The sequence below is a fragment of the Miniopterus natalensis genome, chromosome 3, assembly GCF_054644295.1.
Source record: "Miniopterus natalensis isolate mMinNat1 chromosome 3, mMinNat1.hap1, whole genome shotgun sequence".
Lineage (NCBI taxonomy): Eukaryota > Metazoa > Chordata > Mammalia > Chiroptera > Miniopteridae > Miniopterus > Miniopterus natalensis.
Genome location: NC_142083.1, coordinates 96,535,386 through 96,554,050, shown reverse-complemented (window position 1 = coordinate 96,554,050; position 18,665 = coordinate 96,535,386). Strand labels below are relative to the sequence as shown.

Here is an 18,665-nt window from a genome sequence, read left to right as displayed (position 1 = left end):
CATAACACCCTATGAAGTCAGTGCTATTACTGTCACTTTACAGTTTGGGTGGACTGAGAGGTTAGGAAATTTGCCTAAGTTCACACACTCACAAGAAACCAAGCTGGGGTTTGAATGCAAAGTCTGACTGACGCCAAGTTTACTCTAGTTCCAAAGCACAGCAGCTCATCAGCAGCACGTGCACGCTTTTAAAAAGTAAAACCCTGGCCCTGAGATTCTGATTCCATAGGTAAGAAGTGAGGCTCGAAATCTGTGAGTAACGAAAGGTGACAACGCGCCCTCCGATCGGAGTCTAGAGGCCCGGCCCTTCCTTCCCAGGGTACAGCAGGCCCGTCCCCGCCCCCTGTGTGGCGCGGAGGCGCCTGGGAGTTGTAGTTTCTCGGTACAGTTTGCCACCGCCCCGGAAGTGACGTTTATCCCGCCTCCTTTCCTCCCCGCGTTTCCGCTGTTCAGCCGTGTGACTAGCAGCCTCAGCTGGTACGTATTTCTTGGGCCGCGTGTTTCGAGAGGGAAGACCCAGGTCTGGGTAGGTGCGGAGACGGTGATGGGTGGCGGTTGGGAGGTGGCGTCTCGGGCCCGTTCTCGCGGCGCGTTACTCCGGCTCTCCCGCAGGTCCGGCCGCGCCCGCCGCAGCCCCTCAGCGCCGTCGCCATGTCGCGGTTTTTCACCACCGGTTCGGACAGCGAGTCCGAGTCTTCCCTGTCCGGGGAGGAGCTCGTCACCAAACCCGTCGGGGGCACCTACGGCAAACAGTGAGTTGGAGAGCCGGCGTCGTGGTGCCCACTCGCGGAGCGCGGGCTGCGGCAGGCCCGGAAGGCCGTGTAGTGTGCGAGCAGGGAGGTTCTCGGGGGAGCGGTGAAAGCGGATTTGGAGGATGTGTAGAGTTTATGGGACCGGAACGGTGCTGGAGGGACAGTCTTCACATGTAGGGTGCTGTGAACCGTGCACCCACTGGCTACAAGGAATAGGGTCCCAGAGGCTTCCCACTGGCCACATCTGTTGCATCAGCTTCCTAACTGGCCTCCTTGTCCACAGCCTTTGTACAACCCCAGCCTCCCCTCTGCTCGGCATCGGAGGCCAAGTCATAATTATTCTTACCACCAAAAAATCCTGCTGACAATATGCTCGCTTGATGTCTGGGAGCTCCTTGATGTGTCTCTGAAGCTGAGCCACCTGTCGCTTTGGGCAGGTGGTTAAACATCTGTCTTATTCCTGATGTTTACCTCCACTTAAACACTCTTCATTCTGCAAATCAAAATACTTTTCACCCTTTGAAACAGTGGAATGTTTCTCAAATTTCTGACTTACAAATGGCACCATCATCAGTTTTGTCACATGCCTGTCTACTGTTTAAAACTACAGCATGTACAAAGGCCCTAGCCCCGTAGCTCAGTTGGTTAGAGCATCGTCCTGATATGCCAAGGTTGCCTGTTTGATCCCTGGTCAGGGCCCCTACGAGAATCAACCAATGAATGTATAAATAGATAGAACAACAAATGGATGGTTCATTCTCTCTCAAGTCCATAAATGAAAGAATATAAACATATACATATATGTACCCATGTAAATATGATTTGATAGCACTGCCACAAGTGGAAAACCAAACGTCATTTGCCGTAAAATAGAAAATAATTGATGCGCTCATTTCGGCACTAAAGTTGGAATGATTCTGAGAAGATTAGCATGGCCCCTGCACAAAGAGGACATAAAAAAAAGGAGAGAGAAATTGAAAAAATTAATTAGATAGAAAAGAAGAGATATTGATGACTGAATGCTGTCTGTGGTCAGGTTTCTTATCATTAAAGAAAAGTACTGGCAGTGGAGATGTTAAAACCCCTGAAACTTTTTCTCTGTCCTTGGCCTCTCACACTCTGGGACACATTGTTCCCTACGACCTAGTTCAGGTACCACCTTCTTGAACCATTTCCCATTCTTCTAGCCAAAGTACCCTTTTTTCACCTTTCAGTACTGCTTAGTGACTGTCTTCACATAATTAGTTTAGTGACATAGTAAACAAACACTTTTATTTACTTTTGAGAGAATGGAGGTCCTTGCATGCTCTACATTTGACAAAAGGCCTTCCTTGAAGTAGGCTTAAAAGATCGAGTTGTATATGATGAGGCCAGGAAGAAGAAGGGTCAGACAGGAGGGGTGCGGTACAAGTGGCCCGAGTTCCTCAGTTCTACCTGCCCCGTGTAAGAAAAGACATAGAGCTCACTTGGAAAGGCTGGAACTAGAAGGGGAGGTTAATGGGTTCTGTTCCTTCAGGCCACTGTTGCTGAGCGAAGATGAAGAAGATACCAAGAGAGTGGTTCGAAGTGCCAAAGACAAGAGGTAAGGCCATGGGGAGCTTCTGGAGCAGTGGCAGGTTTGATGGTTGGTGGTGGTGGGCATATCCATTGTGCTGTTGGGTCCCCAACCCAGGTTTGAGGAGCTGACCAACCTTATTCGGACCATCCGTAACGCCATGAAGATTCGGGATGTCACCAAGTGCCTGGAAGAGTTTGAGCTCCTAGGAAAAGCGTATGGGAAGGCTAAAAGTATTGTGGACAAGGAAGGTGTACCCCGGTTCTATATCCGCATCCTGGCTGACCTGGAGGACTATCTTAATGAGGTGTGACTCCTGTGGGTCAGGGGGCATCCAGAAGGGGATTGTGGGCCTGGGGCCTGTTTCTAACCCACTTCTGGGGATCATGTTTCCTCTTGGTGGCTTGCCTTGTGTACAGTATTTCCCAGAACACAGGAATGGGGGTGTAAAGCAAGGGGAGGGACCTTTCTTAGCCAAGAATTTTAATTGTATTTATTTTTATGTTATCTCTTATTTGTGGTTTTGCACTTTTAGTGGCGATACATAAAGGATCTTTTAAAAATAACGGGTGTAATTAATAAGTAGTATAGGTGGTATGTAGATAGCAAGACTCAAACGTGGTGGTGAAGCCTGAAATTTAGGAAACACTATTTAGTCTCAGGTCCCTGTATTCCTCTCTCCTCCTCTTTCCTTTAGCTCTGGGAGGATAAGGAAGGAAAGAAGAAGATGAACAAGAACAACGCCAAGGCCTTGAGCACTCTGCGCCAGAAGATCCGAAAGTACAACCGCGATTTTGAATCCCACATTACAAATTATAAGCAGGTGGGAATGCTAGAGGCAGGCTTGAACTGTGGGGCAGTGACCTCATCACTGAGATGAAACGTTTGCAGGGGGAGGTGTGCCTGGAGACGGAACCATGACAAAACGTGGTGGTTGGCAGGCATCCTCAGTTACTCTATCATTGTCCCCTCTCAGAACCCTGAGCAGTCTGCCGATGAAGACGCTGAGAAGAATGAGGAGGATTCGGAAGGTGAGAGGACACCCTTAGGGCAGGTGGTTAGGAAGCTGCAAGTTAGTGGTGCCCTCGGCCTGGTTTCTTGGTTGTCCTTCAGCCTGGCTCTTCCCACCAGGCTCTTCAGATGCGGATGAAGACGGAGTCAGTGCTGCAGCTTTCTTGAAGAAGAAATCAGAAGCCCCTTCTGGGGAGAGTCGCAAGTTCCTCAAAAAGATGGAGGTAAGAGCCAGGGTTACAATGAGGGGTGATTTGCCTGCCATGGGCCATTGTTGGGTCCCTGGGGAGAGGAAAAGACAGAGTCCTGGGGTTAGGAGGGGTTGCGTTTAGCGGAGCCTGGTTTGAGAGCAGGCTTCCTCTGGGATTAGAGCACTTGAGTGACCTAGAACACGGAAAGCTAGATTCTGGGGCAAGTCACCACTCCTCTCAGGCCTAGGTGGTCCTGGGCAGCTCTTAATATCCTGATTCCAGGAGTGACCGCTCTTGTTCTGCTCCCACAAATCTCTGAAACGTGTTAGGGGAGCAGAGAGACTGGTCAGCCTCCTTGTCTTCTTCCTGCTGAGCTTTTGTTCTTCCTCTAAGGATGAAGATGAGGACTCGGAAGATTCAGAAGAAGATGAAGAGTGGGACACGGGTTCCACGTCCTCTGACTCTGACTCAGAGGAGGAAGAAGGGAAACAGACCGTGCTGGCCTCAAGATTCCTTAAAAAGTAAGAAGTCGTGCCTTGCTACAGTGGGAAGAGAAGGACACCTTTAATCTTCTTGAAGGTTGTTGCTTCTTTCATGGAATCCTTACAGGTTGTAGGTGCCAACTGCTCCTTTCTCACAAAGGGACCTCAGAGCCAAGTATATTATTTGGCTGAGCTCACAAAGCTAATGCATCCTGAGGATGTGATTTGAAGGCTCCAGAGTCCAGATATTTAGCCATGACTTGATTCACTGCATGTGGACTGAGTGTAAATCTCACTTCGGCACCAATTAGGTGTGCACTACTGGACAAGCTATTTAACCTTTCCCATCTCTAATTTCCTCATCTGTAAAATAGGGTGGTACTAAGCCTGTCTCCAAAGATAGCTGCAAAAATACAGGGAGGTGATACAGAGAAGTGGCTTAGCCCAGGACTGACATGGGAACCCTCAGTGATGGTTGCTACCCTTGTCATTATTTCAGAAAGCTTCTTACTGTATAGCATAGAACTTCTTCGTGTATAGCAGGCCTTCCTGAATTTTCCTGGGTCAGTCACAGAATGGAAAGGGATTCTGATTTGGATTCTGTACCCAGCCATTAGTCTTTTAGTAGCTATACAACTTTAGGTAAGTTACTTAATCTTCTCAGGTCTCAGTTTGCTCCTTTGAAGTCAAGGTGGTATCTGCCCCTGTGTACTGCATGTGAGTGAAATATCAAGCTCTGGTAAACACTGCTCTTTGAATAGGCAGAACTATTGCTGCTTTTTGAGTTGCTTTTCTGCTTTTAAAAGTTGACGTTTGTCCTGGCCAGTGTTGCTCAGTGGTTAGAGTGTCCGCCCAAGCACTGAAGGGTCTCTGGTTCAATTCCCTGTCAGGGGCATCTACCTGGGTTGTCCCCAGCCCTGGTCTGAGTGAGTGCAGGAGGCAACCAATTGATGTGTCTGTGTGTTTCTCTCTCTTTCCCTCTCCTCCTCCCTCCACTCTCTCTAAAAATCAGTGGAAAAAATATCCTTGGGTGAGGATTAACAAAATTAATTAAAAGTTGGAGTTATGCTACTTTAGGGAGTAGGAAGTTCCCTGACACTGGAGGGGTCTAGACATAGGCATTTTGTTGAGAAGCTTTTCACCATGTGCTCCAGGGAACACTGTGGTCAAGTCTGGGAAGCATTGCATGTCTGATCTCTTTTTACTCAGAACATTTCTGACACTGAGGGGGGTTCTCACACCAACCAGTTCTCCAGCTCTCTAGAGACCAGCTAGGTGTGTTCAGCAATTCAGTTCTGACACTACCCAGAATTAGTGCAGATGCCACAAGTTAAGGCTCAGTCCACAAGACTTCCCCCACTTCAGACACCAGTTGCAACTCCCAGGTTCAGCCCTGTACTTCTGACCTCTATAAATTCAGAGTTCCCACAGTCCCTTCCTCGGGCTCAGTAATATGCTAGAATAACTCATAGAACTCAGGAAAGCCTTTTTACTAGCCACCAACTAATCAGCTTAAAGTTGGTAAAGAAAAAGGCCGGGGTGGGAATGCTCTTCCCAGGTGAGTCTGGACAGAGCAATTAGTATCAGAGAACAACTGTGTTTCTTATGGATTCTCTGGAAAACCTTGGAGGTAAGCTGTGGAGCAACATGACAGGCTGTTCCTGTGTGTGCAGGGGCCTAGTTACCTCTGCCTTATTAGACCAGGCCATAGCATTCCCTTCCTAGGAGTTTCTCATAGGTGTGAGATAGTGACACACCTTGGTAAGTAGTCAGGCAAAATCTGTGCTTAATAGTCCTTGTTTGGGTCACGGTTAACTTTAGGTCATTCTTGTAGAGTGTAACTTGGATACAGGGCTCTGCGAAGGAAAGGAAGTGCATGGGAGGAAGCCTGGGGGTGGGGGGAGCTAGTCTTCCATCTCCTGTGTCTTCCGGCAGGGCCCCCGCCACAGAGGAGGACAAGAAGGCTGCTGAGAAGAAACGAGAGGACAAAGCCAAGAAGAAGCACGACAGGAAATCTAAGCGCCTGGATGAGGAGGAGGAGGACAATGAAGGCGGGGAGTGGGAAAGGGTCCGAGGCGGAGTGCCCCTCGTTAAGGTGAGCTTTTTAGGAGTGCACTCTGGTTGGGTTGGGTGAAAAGTTAAGGCAAGAATGGGCTCCTGTTGGCTTGCATGTGACAGGATATGTGTTGCCTAGGAGAAACCAAAAATGTTTGCCAAGGGAACTGAGATCACCCATGCTGTCGTCATCAAGAAACTGAATGAGATCCTGCAGGCACGTGGCAAGAAGGGGACTGATCGGTAAGAGTCATGGGTCTAGGTTGTGGGACCACAGGGTGAAGGCACTTTTCTCTAAGACACAGGGTGGAGGTTGATGGACACATAGTGCTGTTTGGGGACATCTGTGTGTGGCCCAGTAGAAGGAATGGCATACGTGGAGCGCGCCAGTCTGTTTTCTGCTGTTTGCTCTCCCTTTGACCTTAAACCAATCAATCACTTAACGTTTTAGGACTTTTTCTATCTAACAAATGGGGGTAATGCTCATCTTTAGTCATTCAGTGACTAAAGAGAATGATAGCTTGTTAACCTCAATGCTGTTTGTGTTTGAAATTTGTAAAAGAGAAGCAAGTGTAAGTAAGGTGAGGATAGGGGTATTGGGAAAGAGGCTGCCTTACTTGTCCGAAGGAAGCGCGCTGTATTACAGGATGAGACTTTTGACTTGTCTTTGATGCCTCACCCTGTTCTGGGCTCCTCCAGTGCAACCCAGATTGAGCTGCTACAGCTGCTGGTTCAGATTGCTTCTGAAAATAACCTTGGGGAGGGTGTTGCCATCAAGATCAAGTTCAACATCATCGCCTCTCTCTATGACTACAACCCCAACCTGGCTACATACATGAAGGTGAGGGCAATAAAGAACATCCAGGGCTGAGCAGGTGGGTCAGGGGAAGGTGCCTAATGTCTCAAAACTCAAGGACTGTGGAAACAGTCTTAGTAGTTGAAGGCCCTGGGCGTTCCTGGTGAAGGGCTTTTGGGAGGCATCTGCTCATTTTAACTGCACACCCCTGACTGCTGTCTGATCTCTTGGCAGCCTGAGATGTGGCAGAAGTGTCTGGACTGCATCAATGAGCTGATGGACATCCTATTTGCAAACCCCAACATCTTTGTTGGAGAGAACATTCTGGAAGAGAGTGAGAACCTGCATAATGTTGACCAGGTAAAGAGGAATTGGCAGGCTAATTGGAGAGGTGTATGTTGTCTGCCTTGGGAAAGCTTGTTGGAAACAGAACAGTTGAAGTTTGGGACTGAGATATGGGCTGATTTATTTACTACTCTACCTTTTCAGCCACTGCGTGTCCGTGGCTGTATCCTAACTCTGGTGGAACGGATGGATGAAGAATTTACCAAAATAATGCAAAATACTGACCCCCACTCCCAAGGTGAGCCTGAGCAAGCATGGGCAACAGTGAGAGGAAAGGTGCAAGGAATAAAACTAAGGATTATACTGAACTAGAACTTGGAAAGCCAGTCTTTCTTTACCCCAGCATTTCACTCTCGAGGACCTGAGATACTGAGTCCCGCTCCCATGGGTTCTGATTCGATAGGGCTGAGTGGGGCCCCAAATTTTGCATTTCTAACATGTTTCTAGGTGATGCTATTGGTCTGGGAACTATACTTTGGGAATCAATCGGGTATGGCCTCTGTCTACTTGGCTTGTTTAGCTTGGGTTAGACACTGGGATGGGGGAAATGTAGGACATTTCCTCAGTAGAATGTGAATGCCCACATGTGCCCACCAAATCAAGGATGTAGCTGTGAACAAGGCAGCTAGAGGCCTTCATGCTCAGGAAGTTTACATTTGGTGCTGGGGAAAGGCAGTTCAACAAATAAATAAACAAGGTAATTGTAGGTGATGTAAAGTGTGAATTAGAAATTCAAATTGGGGCCTGTGATAGGGAGAGACTGGAGGAGTAGCAGCTTTAGATAAGGTTGAAAAAGCACCCTTAGGTAGAGGCCATTTGAGGTGAGATCAGAATGAAGAGGGGTGGGGGGTTAATCGGGAGGAATTAGCAGAAGAGAATACCTAACAGGACGGGCAGAAAGTGAGCTTGGCGTGTACCAGGACAGATCCTGGGAAAGCCTGGGTGCCTGGCTGAGCTGAGGGTGGGCGTTCCCATCTCCAGAGTACGTGGAGCACCTGAAGGATGAGGCAAAGGTGTGTGCCATCATTGAGCGCGTACAGCACTACCTGGAAGAGAAGGGCACCACTGAGGAAATCTGTCGTGTTTACCTGAGGCGCATTCTCCACACCTACTACAAGTTTGATTACAAGGCCCATCAACGGCAGCTTACCCTCCCTGAGGGCTCCTCAAAGGTGAATGCTTAGCCAAGTGTAGGGCAGAGGGATGTGTCAATCTGTCCTCCATGTCTGTCAGGAGTTGATGGCCAACCTTCCATTCCCTGGGAACTTGCTGAGGTGGGGCAGGGAGGGAAAGGGGGGCGGGGCTAGGAAAAGGCTGGGTGGAGACTCACTCTGGTTGCTAATGCCTAAGCCATTTAGAGCTACTGTCTTTGCTGTATCTCCTCCCGCTCCCCAAACCCCACCCCCACTCCCAGTCTGATCAAGATCAGGCAGAAAATGAGGGGGAGGACTCCGCTCTGCTGATGGAGAGACTTTGCAAGTACATCTATGCCAAAGACCGCACAGATCGCATTCGCACATGCGCCATCCTCTGCCACATCTACCATCATGCCCTGCACTCCCGCTGGTACCAGGCTCGTGACCTCATGCTTATGAGCCACCTGCAAGACAACATTCAGCACGCGGACCCTCCAGTACAGGTAGGATGGGGAGGAGGCACTCTGGCTTTAGTGGCAAAGGGAAGACCAGGCCAGGTCCCTGTCCTCTCACTGTTGGGGCAAAGTGGCTTGATCACATTAGTCAGTTGTCCAGCTAATTCAGATGTAAGCAGGCATTTGGTCTTTCCCAGGTGCCAGCATTCTTTGATTTCCTGCTTGTTAACATTTTATTGCACAGAGTTCTTGGGGATAGAGATCTGGGTTCAGCTAACATTTATTATACCTACAGTGTGTCCCCTTCAAGACATTAGGAGATCATCTTGTTTAAAAAGATGAAGAGAACCCTTAAGTTGTCAAACTGATTGGAAGACGGGGACCCAAATGTAGTGTGATATGTTGGGACATAACAGTGGAATAGCTGATTTTGTGTGTGGCTGTATTGTGAGGACATTTCAGTATAGAAGGAATGTTAAAGCTGTGTCTTTAAATGTGTGTTTAAAATAATTAATTTCATGTGGAGAACATTTGGTGAACGTTTCTGGTGGTGGTTTTCAAATAGCACTATCATTTGTTCTTTTTTATTCCATTGTATGAATCTCTTTCTTTGGTTTTTTTTTTCCCAATTACAATTTTTATTCAGTATTATTTTATATTAGTTTCCAGTGTACAGCATAGTGGTTAGACAACCATATACTTTACAGAGTGATCCCCCTTATATTTCTGGTACCCACCTAACACCATGCATAGTTACTACAGTATTACTGACTATAAGTCCTATGCTGTACTTTATATCCCCTTGACTATTTTGTAACTACCAATCTGTATTTAATGGTCCCCTTCACCTTTTTCACCAAGCCCCCCAACCGCATATCCCCCTTGGCAACCATTAGTCTTCTTTGTATCTGTGAGCCTTTTTCTGTTTTGTTTGTTCATTTATATTGTTCTTTAGATTCCATATGTAAGTGAAATCACATGGTATTTCTTTGACTGACTTATTTTATTTAGCATAATACCTTCTAGGTCCATCTATTCCGTGGCAAACAGTAAGATTTTGTTCTTTTCTGTAGCTGAGTAATATTCTGTTATATAAATGTACTACAGTTTTTTTTTTTAATCTGCTCATCTATTGATAGACACTTGGGCTGCTTTCATAGCTTGGTTTTTGTAAATAACGCTGCAGTGAACATAGGGTGCATATATTCTTTTGAAGTAGTGTTTTGGGTTTCTTCAGATATATTCCCAGAAGTGGAATCACTGGGTCATAAGGAGGTTCCATTTTTAGTTTTTTGAGGAACCTCCATAATGTTTTTCGCAGGAGCTGCACTAGTCTGCATTCCCACCAACAGTACACAAGGGTTCCCTATTTCCATATCCTCTCCAACACTCATTTGCTGATTTATCGATGATAGCCATTCTGACAGGTGTGAGGTGTTATCTCCTGGTTTTAATTTGCATTTCTCTGATGATTAGTGGTGTTGAGCATCTTTTTATGTCTATTGGCCATCTTCATGTCCTCATTGGAGAAGTATCTATCCAGATCCTTTGCCCATTTTTAAATTGGATTGCTTGGTTTTTTGGTGTTGAGTTATATGAGTACATATAAATCTTGGATATTAATCCCTTATTAGATGTATCACTGGTGAATATGTTTTCTCATTCAGTGGGTTGTCTTTTAATTTTGTTGATGGTTTCTTTGCTGTACAAAAACTTTTTAGTCTGATGCAGTCCTATTTGTTTATTTATTCTTTTGTTTCCCTTGTCCAAGAAGATGTATCAGAAAACATACTATTAAGAAAAATGTCCAAGATTTTATTGCTAATGTTTCCTTCTAGGAGTTTTATGGTCTTACATTTAAGTCTTTAATCCATTTTGAGTTTATTCTTATATATGGTGTAAGAAGGTGGTGTCGTTTCCTTTTTTTTGCACATCTGTCCAATTTTCCCAACACCATTTATTGAATAGACTCTTTACCCCGTTGTATGTTCTTGCCTCCTTTGTTGAATACTAATTGACCACAAAGATATGAGTTTATTTCTGGGCTCTCTGTTCTGTTCCATTGATCTATGTGACTGTTTTTATGCCAGTACCATGCTGTTTTGATTACTGTGGCCTTGTAGTATGGTTTGATATCAGGTAGTGTGATCCCTCCAACCTTGTTTCCATTGTATGAATTTATCACAAGTTCTTAATCTGTTTCTCTCTTGATAAATAACTGGTCTATTTCCAGTTTGGGGCTATTATAAATGAAGCCTCTGTGAATGTTTATGTAGAAGTCTTGTGGATATATGTTTTCTCTTGGGTAAATACTTGAGTGGAATCACTGCATCATAGTGTAGGCGTATGTTTAATTTTATTAGAAACTGAAGTGGTTGATTTACCATTTTATACTCCTACCAATAATGTGTGTTTCTTGTTAATGTTTGGTATTGTAGGTCTTTTTTAATTTTAGCCATATTGGTGGTTGTGTAATAGAATCCCATGATGTTAGTTTGTATTTCCCTGATAACTTTTTATTTTTTTTAATGTTTTTATTGATTTCAGAGAGAGGAAGGGAGAGAGAGATAGAAACATCAATAATGAGAGAAAGTCATTGGTCAGTTGCCTCTACATCCCCCCTACTGGGCATCGAGCCCGAAACCCAGGCATGTGCCCTGACTTGGAATTGAACCTCTACCTCCTGGTTCATGGGTCAATGCTCAACCACTGAGCCATGCCAGCCGGGTTCCCTGATAACTCTTGAAATTGATTACTTTTTTGTTGATTTGACCTTCATATGTCTGGTCAATTTTTGCCTATTATTTTAAAGATTGGATTGTTCATCTTTTTTTTATTATTATTTAATTTTTATTTATTGATTTTAGAGAGAAAGAAGTGGGGCGGTAGAGACAGACACATCGATTGGTTGCCTGACGCATGTGCCCTGACTGGGGCCTTGGATCAAGCCTGTAACCAAGCCCTTGGCTGGAATCAAACCCAGGACCCTTTAGTCCACAGGCCGACGCTTTAGCTGCTGAGCAGAACTGGCTAGGGTCATCTTTTTATTATTGAGTTGTAGAATTTCTTTACATATCCTGGGTGCAAGTCCTTTGTCAGATAAAGGTTTCCAAATTATTTTCTTCCATTCTGTGCTTTGCTTACTCATTTTCTTAACCATTCCTTTTAGTGTAGTCTGACTTGCCAGTTTTGTGTGGTGTATTTCTGCGCTCTCTATTCTGTTCCATTCATTCATGTTTTTGTCTGTCATGCCATTCTAATACTGTCTTGATTCCTGTGCCTTTAGAGTAAGGTCTCAAAAGTCAGGGATTATGAGCCCTCCATCCTATTTTCTTAAGAATGCTTTGGATATTCTGTGACCTTTGCATTTCCACATAAATTTTAGGATGTGAGGGTGCTCTGGCTGTGACATGTGTCACCCCATTGATCGCCAGGGTTGATTTGGTTGATCTGGCTAGCTAGATGGGTGTCCCTCTCCTCCCTAACCAAACTATCTGCATCCCATTTGCCTCCTTCCCGAAGCTGCATGCTTGACAGAAGAGGGCGCAACCTTCCCCCCAGAGGAGAGGACCGGTCTTTGGTCCAGGGTATATGAGTAACTGCTCCCCTGCTGGAACCTCCAAACAAGCTCTCAGGGTCCACGTAGATTTTAGAGTCAGCTTGTCAGTTGCTACAAAAACACCTGCTGGGATTTTATCAAATCTATAAATCAGTTTGGGGAGAATTCACATCTTAAATAAGCATTGAACCTTTCAGTCTTAACATGTTATCTCTTCATTTAACTTCTTCAGTTTCTCTCTGCAGTGTTGCAAGTATTATACATCTTTTTAAAAATTATTTCTGAGTATTATGTGATACTTGATGTTATTATAAATGCCAGTTTTTTTTAAATTTCATTTTCCAGTTGCTAACTACCAGTGTATAAAAGTGTAAGTAATTTTTGTATCCTAACGTTTTGCTAAATTCACTTAGCTCTGGTACAGCCATGTGCTACTCTTATACACACCTAGATGATGTAACCTACTACACCTAGGCTCTGTGCTGTATGTCATCATCATATGTGTCGTCTGTTGTTGACCAAAAACATCTGCATATAGAGAGAGTTTTATTACTATACCAATCTTTATGATTTTTCTTTCTTACTATATTAAATGACTCAACTCTCCAGTGCAGTGCTGAATAGAAATAGAGCAAACATCTTGCCTTGTTGCCATTCTTAGCAGGGAAGCAGCCAACATTTCACTGTTAAGTATGTTAGCTGTAGTATTTTGGTCAATACCCTTTTTCACATTGATCCTAGTTAATCAGTTGATCCCAGATTCCTCTGATCCTAGTTGGCTGAGAATTTTGTCAAAATAGATGTTGAATTTTGTCAAAAGCTTTTTCTTCATCTATTAAAATGGTACAGTTAATTTCTCCTTTGTTCTGTTCACATGGTGAATAACCATGATTTTAGATTTTTACATCAGCCTTTCATTCCTACTTGGTCATGATATAGTATCTCTTTTATATGTTGCTGGATTCTGTTTGCTAATTTTCTTTCTTTTTTTATCCTCACCTGAGGATATTTTTTCCATCACTTTTCAGAGAGAGTGGCAGGGGTGGGGGGCAGGGAGAGAGAGAGAGAAATATCGATGTGAGAGAGACACATGAATTGGTTGCCTCCCACTCATGCACCAACCAGGCCGGGGATTGATCCTGCAACCCAGGTACATGCCCTTGGCTGGAATTGAACCCAGGACCCTTCAGTCTGAGGCCCACTCTCGAACCACTGAGTCAAATTGGCTAGGGCTGTTTGCTAATATATTTTAAGGTTCTGTGCATCTGCGTTTATGACTGATATTGATGTCTATATTTTTGTTGTTACCAATGCTTAGTCTTTTCCCCCCTTAAAATCTATCGCCTACCATCTTTCCTATCCTAATTAGTGGAGAGTCCATTTTTCAGTTGCCTAGGCCAGAAACCTTGGAGTCATCCTTGATTCTTGTTTTTCTCTCTCACACTACATCTGCTTCCCTAGCCATTTCTGTTTAGAATCCATATCTGACTACCTATCAGTATCAGTGCCACCCTCTTGTCTAAGCCACCATCATCTTGGTCTCACTCTGCTTCTGCCCTTCAGGCTGTTCTTAATACAGTAGCCAGAGTAACTATGTTAAATTAAGTCCGATTATATCACTTATTTGCTCAAAACCTTCCCCTGACTTTCCATCCTAAAATTCTTAACATGGCTTACATGGCTGTGTGCTTGCCTGTCCTCTGGACTGTGGTCACATCTTTTACCAGCGCTGGCCATTTCGCATTCCTCGTTTCGCAAGTGCACGTAGCGGCTCTTGCGCAGGGCCTTTGCATTTGCATTGTCTTTTTTCTATGGCACTCTTCTCCCAGCTCTTTGTATGACTTGCTCCCTCTTTTTCTGTTAGGTCTTCCCTAGTTAGCCTACATAAAATTGTGAGCTCCCACCACTACCACCACAACATAAACTCCCTTAATTCCCTCCTCTGCTTTCTTTTCCTTAGCACGAGTCCCACCTGTATATTGTGGTTATTTTCTCTTCCACATCCCATCCCTAGAATGTAAGCTCTATGGAAGAGCAGGGACTTGTCTGTTTTGTCCTCAGGCCCAGCCTGTAGCCTAGTGCTCAGCACATCAGTGTGTTACTTGTTGAGTGTTTGTATATTTGTTGAATGAATGAATGTCTTGGAACAACTTGCCTCATCTCTGTCACCTCTGAGTGTATCACCCTTTGCTCCCAGATCCTGTACAACCGTACCATGGTGCAGCTGGGCATCTGTGCCTTCCGCCAAGGCCTGACCAAGGATGCTCACAATGCCCTGCTGGACATCCAATCAAGTGGCCGGGCCAAGGAGCTCCTGGGCCAGGGTCTGCTGCTGCGCAGCCTACAGGAGCGCAACCAGGAGCAGGAGAAGGTGGAGCGGCGCCGGCAGGTGCCCTTCCACCTGCACATCAACCTGGAGCTACTGGAGTGTGTTTATCTGGTGTCTGCCATGCTCCTGGAGATCCCCTACATGGCCGCCCATGAGAGTGATGCCCGCCGACGCATGATCAGCAAGCAGTTTCATCACCAGCTGCGGGTGGGCGAGCGACAGCCCTTGCTGGGTGAGTGTGAGGCTCTGTAGTGGAACAAACTTTGCTTGTTTGTTCCTTGATTACTTTAATCAAAGGATTAAGAGAAGCTGAAAAAATAATTTTCCCGCAAGTTGATTCCATTTAATTTTATGACATCTTCATGGAGAACTTAAAGGCTTCCTCTTTACTCAGCAGTTTCTATAGTTTCTTGCCGTGGGATACATTGTCCTAGCTTACAAATTAAGCTGCCCGCTTCATTATTCCCCATTTCAGTCTGTACTTGTCAGTATTGCCTTTCTACGAAATTTATAATACCGTACACCCCCAGCACCTTCAGAAGTTCTTCATTGCCTACAGAATGAATAAAGTTCAGTCTCCTTAGTCACTAAGTTAAACTCATGACCTGATTCCAGTGGTATTTCTTATTTAATATAAATTCACATAGTACTTTTTTCCTACCTGGCACTCTTTTAAAAATAATAATTTATTCTTTATTAGTAATAACCCTGTGATGTAGGTACTATTATTACCCCCTTTTTCTTGATTCGTAATAACCCTGTGATGTAGGTACTATTACTCCCTTTTACTGAGGCATGGAACTTAAGTGACTTGCCCAACTTCAACACAGTTAATATATGCCTTGCTAACTGTTTTTCCTCTTTCTCCCCTTCATGCACATTATTTTTCAGCAACCAACTAGACCCTTGGCGCTCAAAAAGCTAACATTGGCCCCTTTCATTACTTCTGATACATTGATCAGTTCAGGGGTTGAGTTGTGATTTCACTGGGAAAGGAATTTGAATTGTGCCTTTCCTGTGGGATTGGTGCATGGAGGGACTTGGCCAGTGAGCCAGGCCTAGTGTTCACAGCCACATCCCCTTACAGATTTGTCCTCTACTGGTTTGTGTGTGTGGTTTTGTTGAAGTACAGGTGCCCCTTAGGCAGATTTTGTTTGGCTTATCTAGTGATACTTTGTTTTCATTGGAAATTTCCAGTGAAAGTCTGTGTTTCCAGCATCTCTTAGGGCTCTCTGGTTCACCACAGTTCTTACCATTCTGTATCACTGCCTGCAATGGAGCCAACAGTCAGTTTCTGTTTCAGCTCTGTATTACTGCTTGGTTTGTAGAGAAATATTCTTTGAACCTCTGGCTTGCCTTTTTCTGAAGTGATAGAATGGAAGCGGACACAAAAGGGTTGTGTGCCTTTCCTTATACGTAGCCCTATCCGTACATTTCTACTTCAGCCTAAACCATGTACATGCTTGAGCTGCTTGTCCCTGTTCTAAGGTCTGCTGTGTTCATGTTTCCTTATATCTGCCATCCATTTCCAGCCTTAGAGCTTTTGTACTTTATTGTCTACCCTGAATTCCAGCTACTCTTGTTTGCCATGTCTATCTTCCTGGCTTGTTTCTCATGGTTGTATTTGGGACTCCAGGTCATGATCAGTACATCAAACCCATGATTTGTCAGATTTTAAATTTAAAGTGAGACTAAATTTTTTAAGGAAAAAGAGTGGGCCACTTTAAAGAAAAATAAGCTGGTAACAGTATGATATATAGATAAGGCAAAAAAACATGAAGGTGGCATAGGCAGGAAGGAAGTTGGGTCACTACAATTCCAGTTGAGGTGTTAATTTTTTTAGTTCAAGGATCTTTATAAGAATCTGATGAAAACTATGGATCCTTTTTCTAGGAAAATGTACATAAGGATACCCACAGCAATTTGTCAGCATTTTCAAGGGGCTCACTAGTTCCCTAAAGCATGTCATGGACTGATTAAATCTAAATAAATGTGTTCTGATATTAAGAGACATACAATCACATGACTGTTCAATGGAGAGATGGGAGAGTCTTCAGGCTGGTTGTTTGCTCTCCTGGCCTGTGTTCCTCCTTGAACAGTGCTTATGGGGGCCAGAACCCTGGTCCCAAGTTTTTCTAGGCCCTGCCTCATTCCCAACCTTTCAGGTCCCCCTGAATCAATGAGGGAACATGTGGTCGCTGCCTCCAAGGCCATGAAGATGGGCGACTGGAAGACCTGCCACAGTTTTATCATCAATGAGAAGATGAATGGCAAAGTGTGGGACCTTTTCCCTGAGGCTGACAAAGTCCGAACCATGCTGGTTAGGTGAGCCGAGAGGGCGACTGGCAAGTGGGGAAGAAAAGACTGGTAAGTCTCCTTCCCTGAAGATCTCTTCTTCTTTCTCCCGATAGGAAGATCCAGGAAGAGTCACTACGGACCTACCTCTTCACCTATAGCAGTGTCTACGACTCCATCAGGTAGGATGAGCCCTGAGGTAAGCAGAGGGGCCCCAGCTTTGTAGTTGCAGGTCCTAGCTGCTCCCTGCCTTCTTTCTCCCCAGCATGGAGACTCTGTCTGACATGTTTGAGCTGGACCTGCCCACTGTGCACTCCATCATTAGCAAGATGATCATTAATGAGGAGTTGATGGTAAGAGCCAGGGGTGGTAAATGGGCAGGTGGAGTCATAGGGAGTTTGGAGTGGAGGGATCTGATCTGTGTCATGTCCATTCCTCTGGCCCACTCCCATCAGGCCTCCTTGGACCAGCCAACACAGACAGTGGTGATGCACCGCACAGAGCCCACTGCCCAACAGAACCTGGCTCTGCAGCTGGCGGAGAAGCTGGGCAGCCTGGTGGAAAATAATGAGCGGGTATTTGACCACAAACAGGGTACCTATGGTGGCTACTTCCGAGGTAAGTGGTTCCATTCCCTCTGCTCTCCCAGGGTCCTGGCTCCCTTAGTGCTTCTCCCCTGGCATTCACTCCCTCCTTCCCATCTTTCTCCTGCAGACCAGAAGGATGGCTACCGCAAAAACGAAGGCTACATGCGTCGGGGTGGCTACCGCCAGCAGCAGTCTCAGACAGCCTACTGATCACTTCTGTCCCCATGGCCTAGACCATTCAACAACCCGAACAACACCCCAGTCATTAAAGGTCTATTTAGAGTTGTTGCAGTTCCTGTTTGTCTTCACCACGAAGGTGTGTTGACATGTTCATTTGCTAATTTCATTTCTTAGCTTCTACCATATGACAGACACAAGGACACAGAGATAACTTGTACATATCTCTGACTTCAAAGAGCTTGCTGCTCTTCTGCATCTAGCCAAAAATTGTAGTAACAAGTTGTAATGGGTATAAAGGAAAGGTGGTGGATATATTGAGCAGGGTATGACTGTGGGGCATAAATATCAGAGAAAACATAATGGAGGAGGCAGTAGTGATGGTTGGACCTTGCAGGTGGGTGGATGCTGGTTCACCAGGCAGGGAAAAGAGCTGGCCTAAACCTGTGTGAAGTGTGGTCCTTAGACCAGTGTGGGCCTAGAGTTAACCTGTCCATGACAAAACAGGCACCACAGTTAAGCATAGGCACTGAGAAACTTTGCCATTGCCGGGCAGTTAAGCATGTGATTGTTTTCCTAAGTATTGATCTACATTAGATTGAAAGCCTTTTAAAAATAATCTACCACATTTGAGAAGCATTGATGTAGGCAGATAAGAACACGTGCAAAGGACTGGTTTGTGTGAACTGTATGTGGTGTGTGTGTAGGGGACAAAGACTTCGGCGGGGCTGTGTCATGAAGACTAAATGCTTTGGACTTCTGGAAACAGAATTCACAAATGGGTTGTTTTAAGAACGTAATAGAGCAGCATTGTAGAATCTGGAGTTAGAGGCAGAGAGCCAGTCAGAAAGTAAAAAGCATCTAAAGCCAGGGTGGTTAGGATCAGAGGTGAGGGATTGGAGAGGGCCGGATGTAACAAGCTGGGCTTTCTGAGACCAGT

At 45.2% G+C, this 18,665-nt stretch overlaps 1 protein-coding gene and 1 non-coding gene across 2 annotated transcripts; both read left to right on the top strand.

Moving 5' to 3' along the window:
• The first annotated feature begins 437 nt into the window (after positions 1-437).
• On the top strand, positions 438-17,833 carry LOC107541011 (eukaryotic translation initiation factor 3 subunit C). Its single transcript, XM_016217912.2, has 21 exons — positions 438-477; positions 613-752; positions 2,269-2,334; positions 2,425-2,614; positions 3,005-3,130; positions 3,284-3,338; positions 3,439-3,542; positions 3,903-4,030; positions 5,927-6,086; positions 6,186-6,289; positions 6,746-6,887; positions 7,077-7,202; positions 7,332-7,425; positions 8,169-8,359; positions 8,602-8,826; positions 14,535-14,898; positions 16,832-16,991; positions 17,078-17,143; positions 17,227-17,314; positions 17,417-17,579; positions 17,676-17,833. Exons 2-21 carry the CDS (start codon positions 652-654, stop codon positions 17,756-17,758), a joined length of 2,736 nt encoding a protein of 911 aa, XP_016073398.1. The 5' UTR covers positions 438-477; positions 613-651; the 3' UTR covers positions 17,759-17,833.
• Positions 1,631-1,738, top strand: LOC148093579 (U6 spliceosomal RNA). Its single transcript, XR_015714346.1, has one exon. It is a non-coding gene; the product is annotated as a U6 spliceosomal RNA (small nuclear RNA).
• Positions 17,834-18,665: the final 832 nt, after the last annotated feature.

What these genes read in the sequence shown, in the direction of transcription:
- LOC107541011 (XM_016217912.2), top strand. Translation starts at nt 652, where the DNA reads ATGTCGCGGTTTTTCACCACCGGTTCGGACAGCGAGTCCGAGTCTTCC. An exon ending in CGAAGTGCCAAAGACAAGAG is followed by an intron (nt 2,335 to 2,424) that starts GTAAGGCCATGG and finishes TCCCCAACCCAG; the next exon opens with GTTTGAGGAGCTGACCAACC. An exon ending in GGCAAGAAGGGGACTGATCG is followed by an intron (nt 6,290 to 6,745) that starts GTAAGAGTCATG and finishes GGGCTCCTCCAG; the next exon opens with TGCAACCCAGATTGAGCTGC.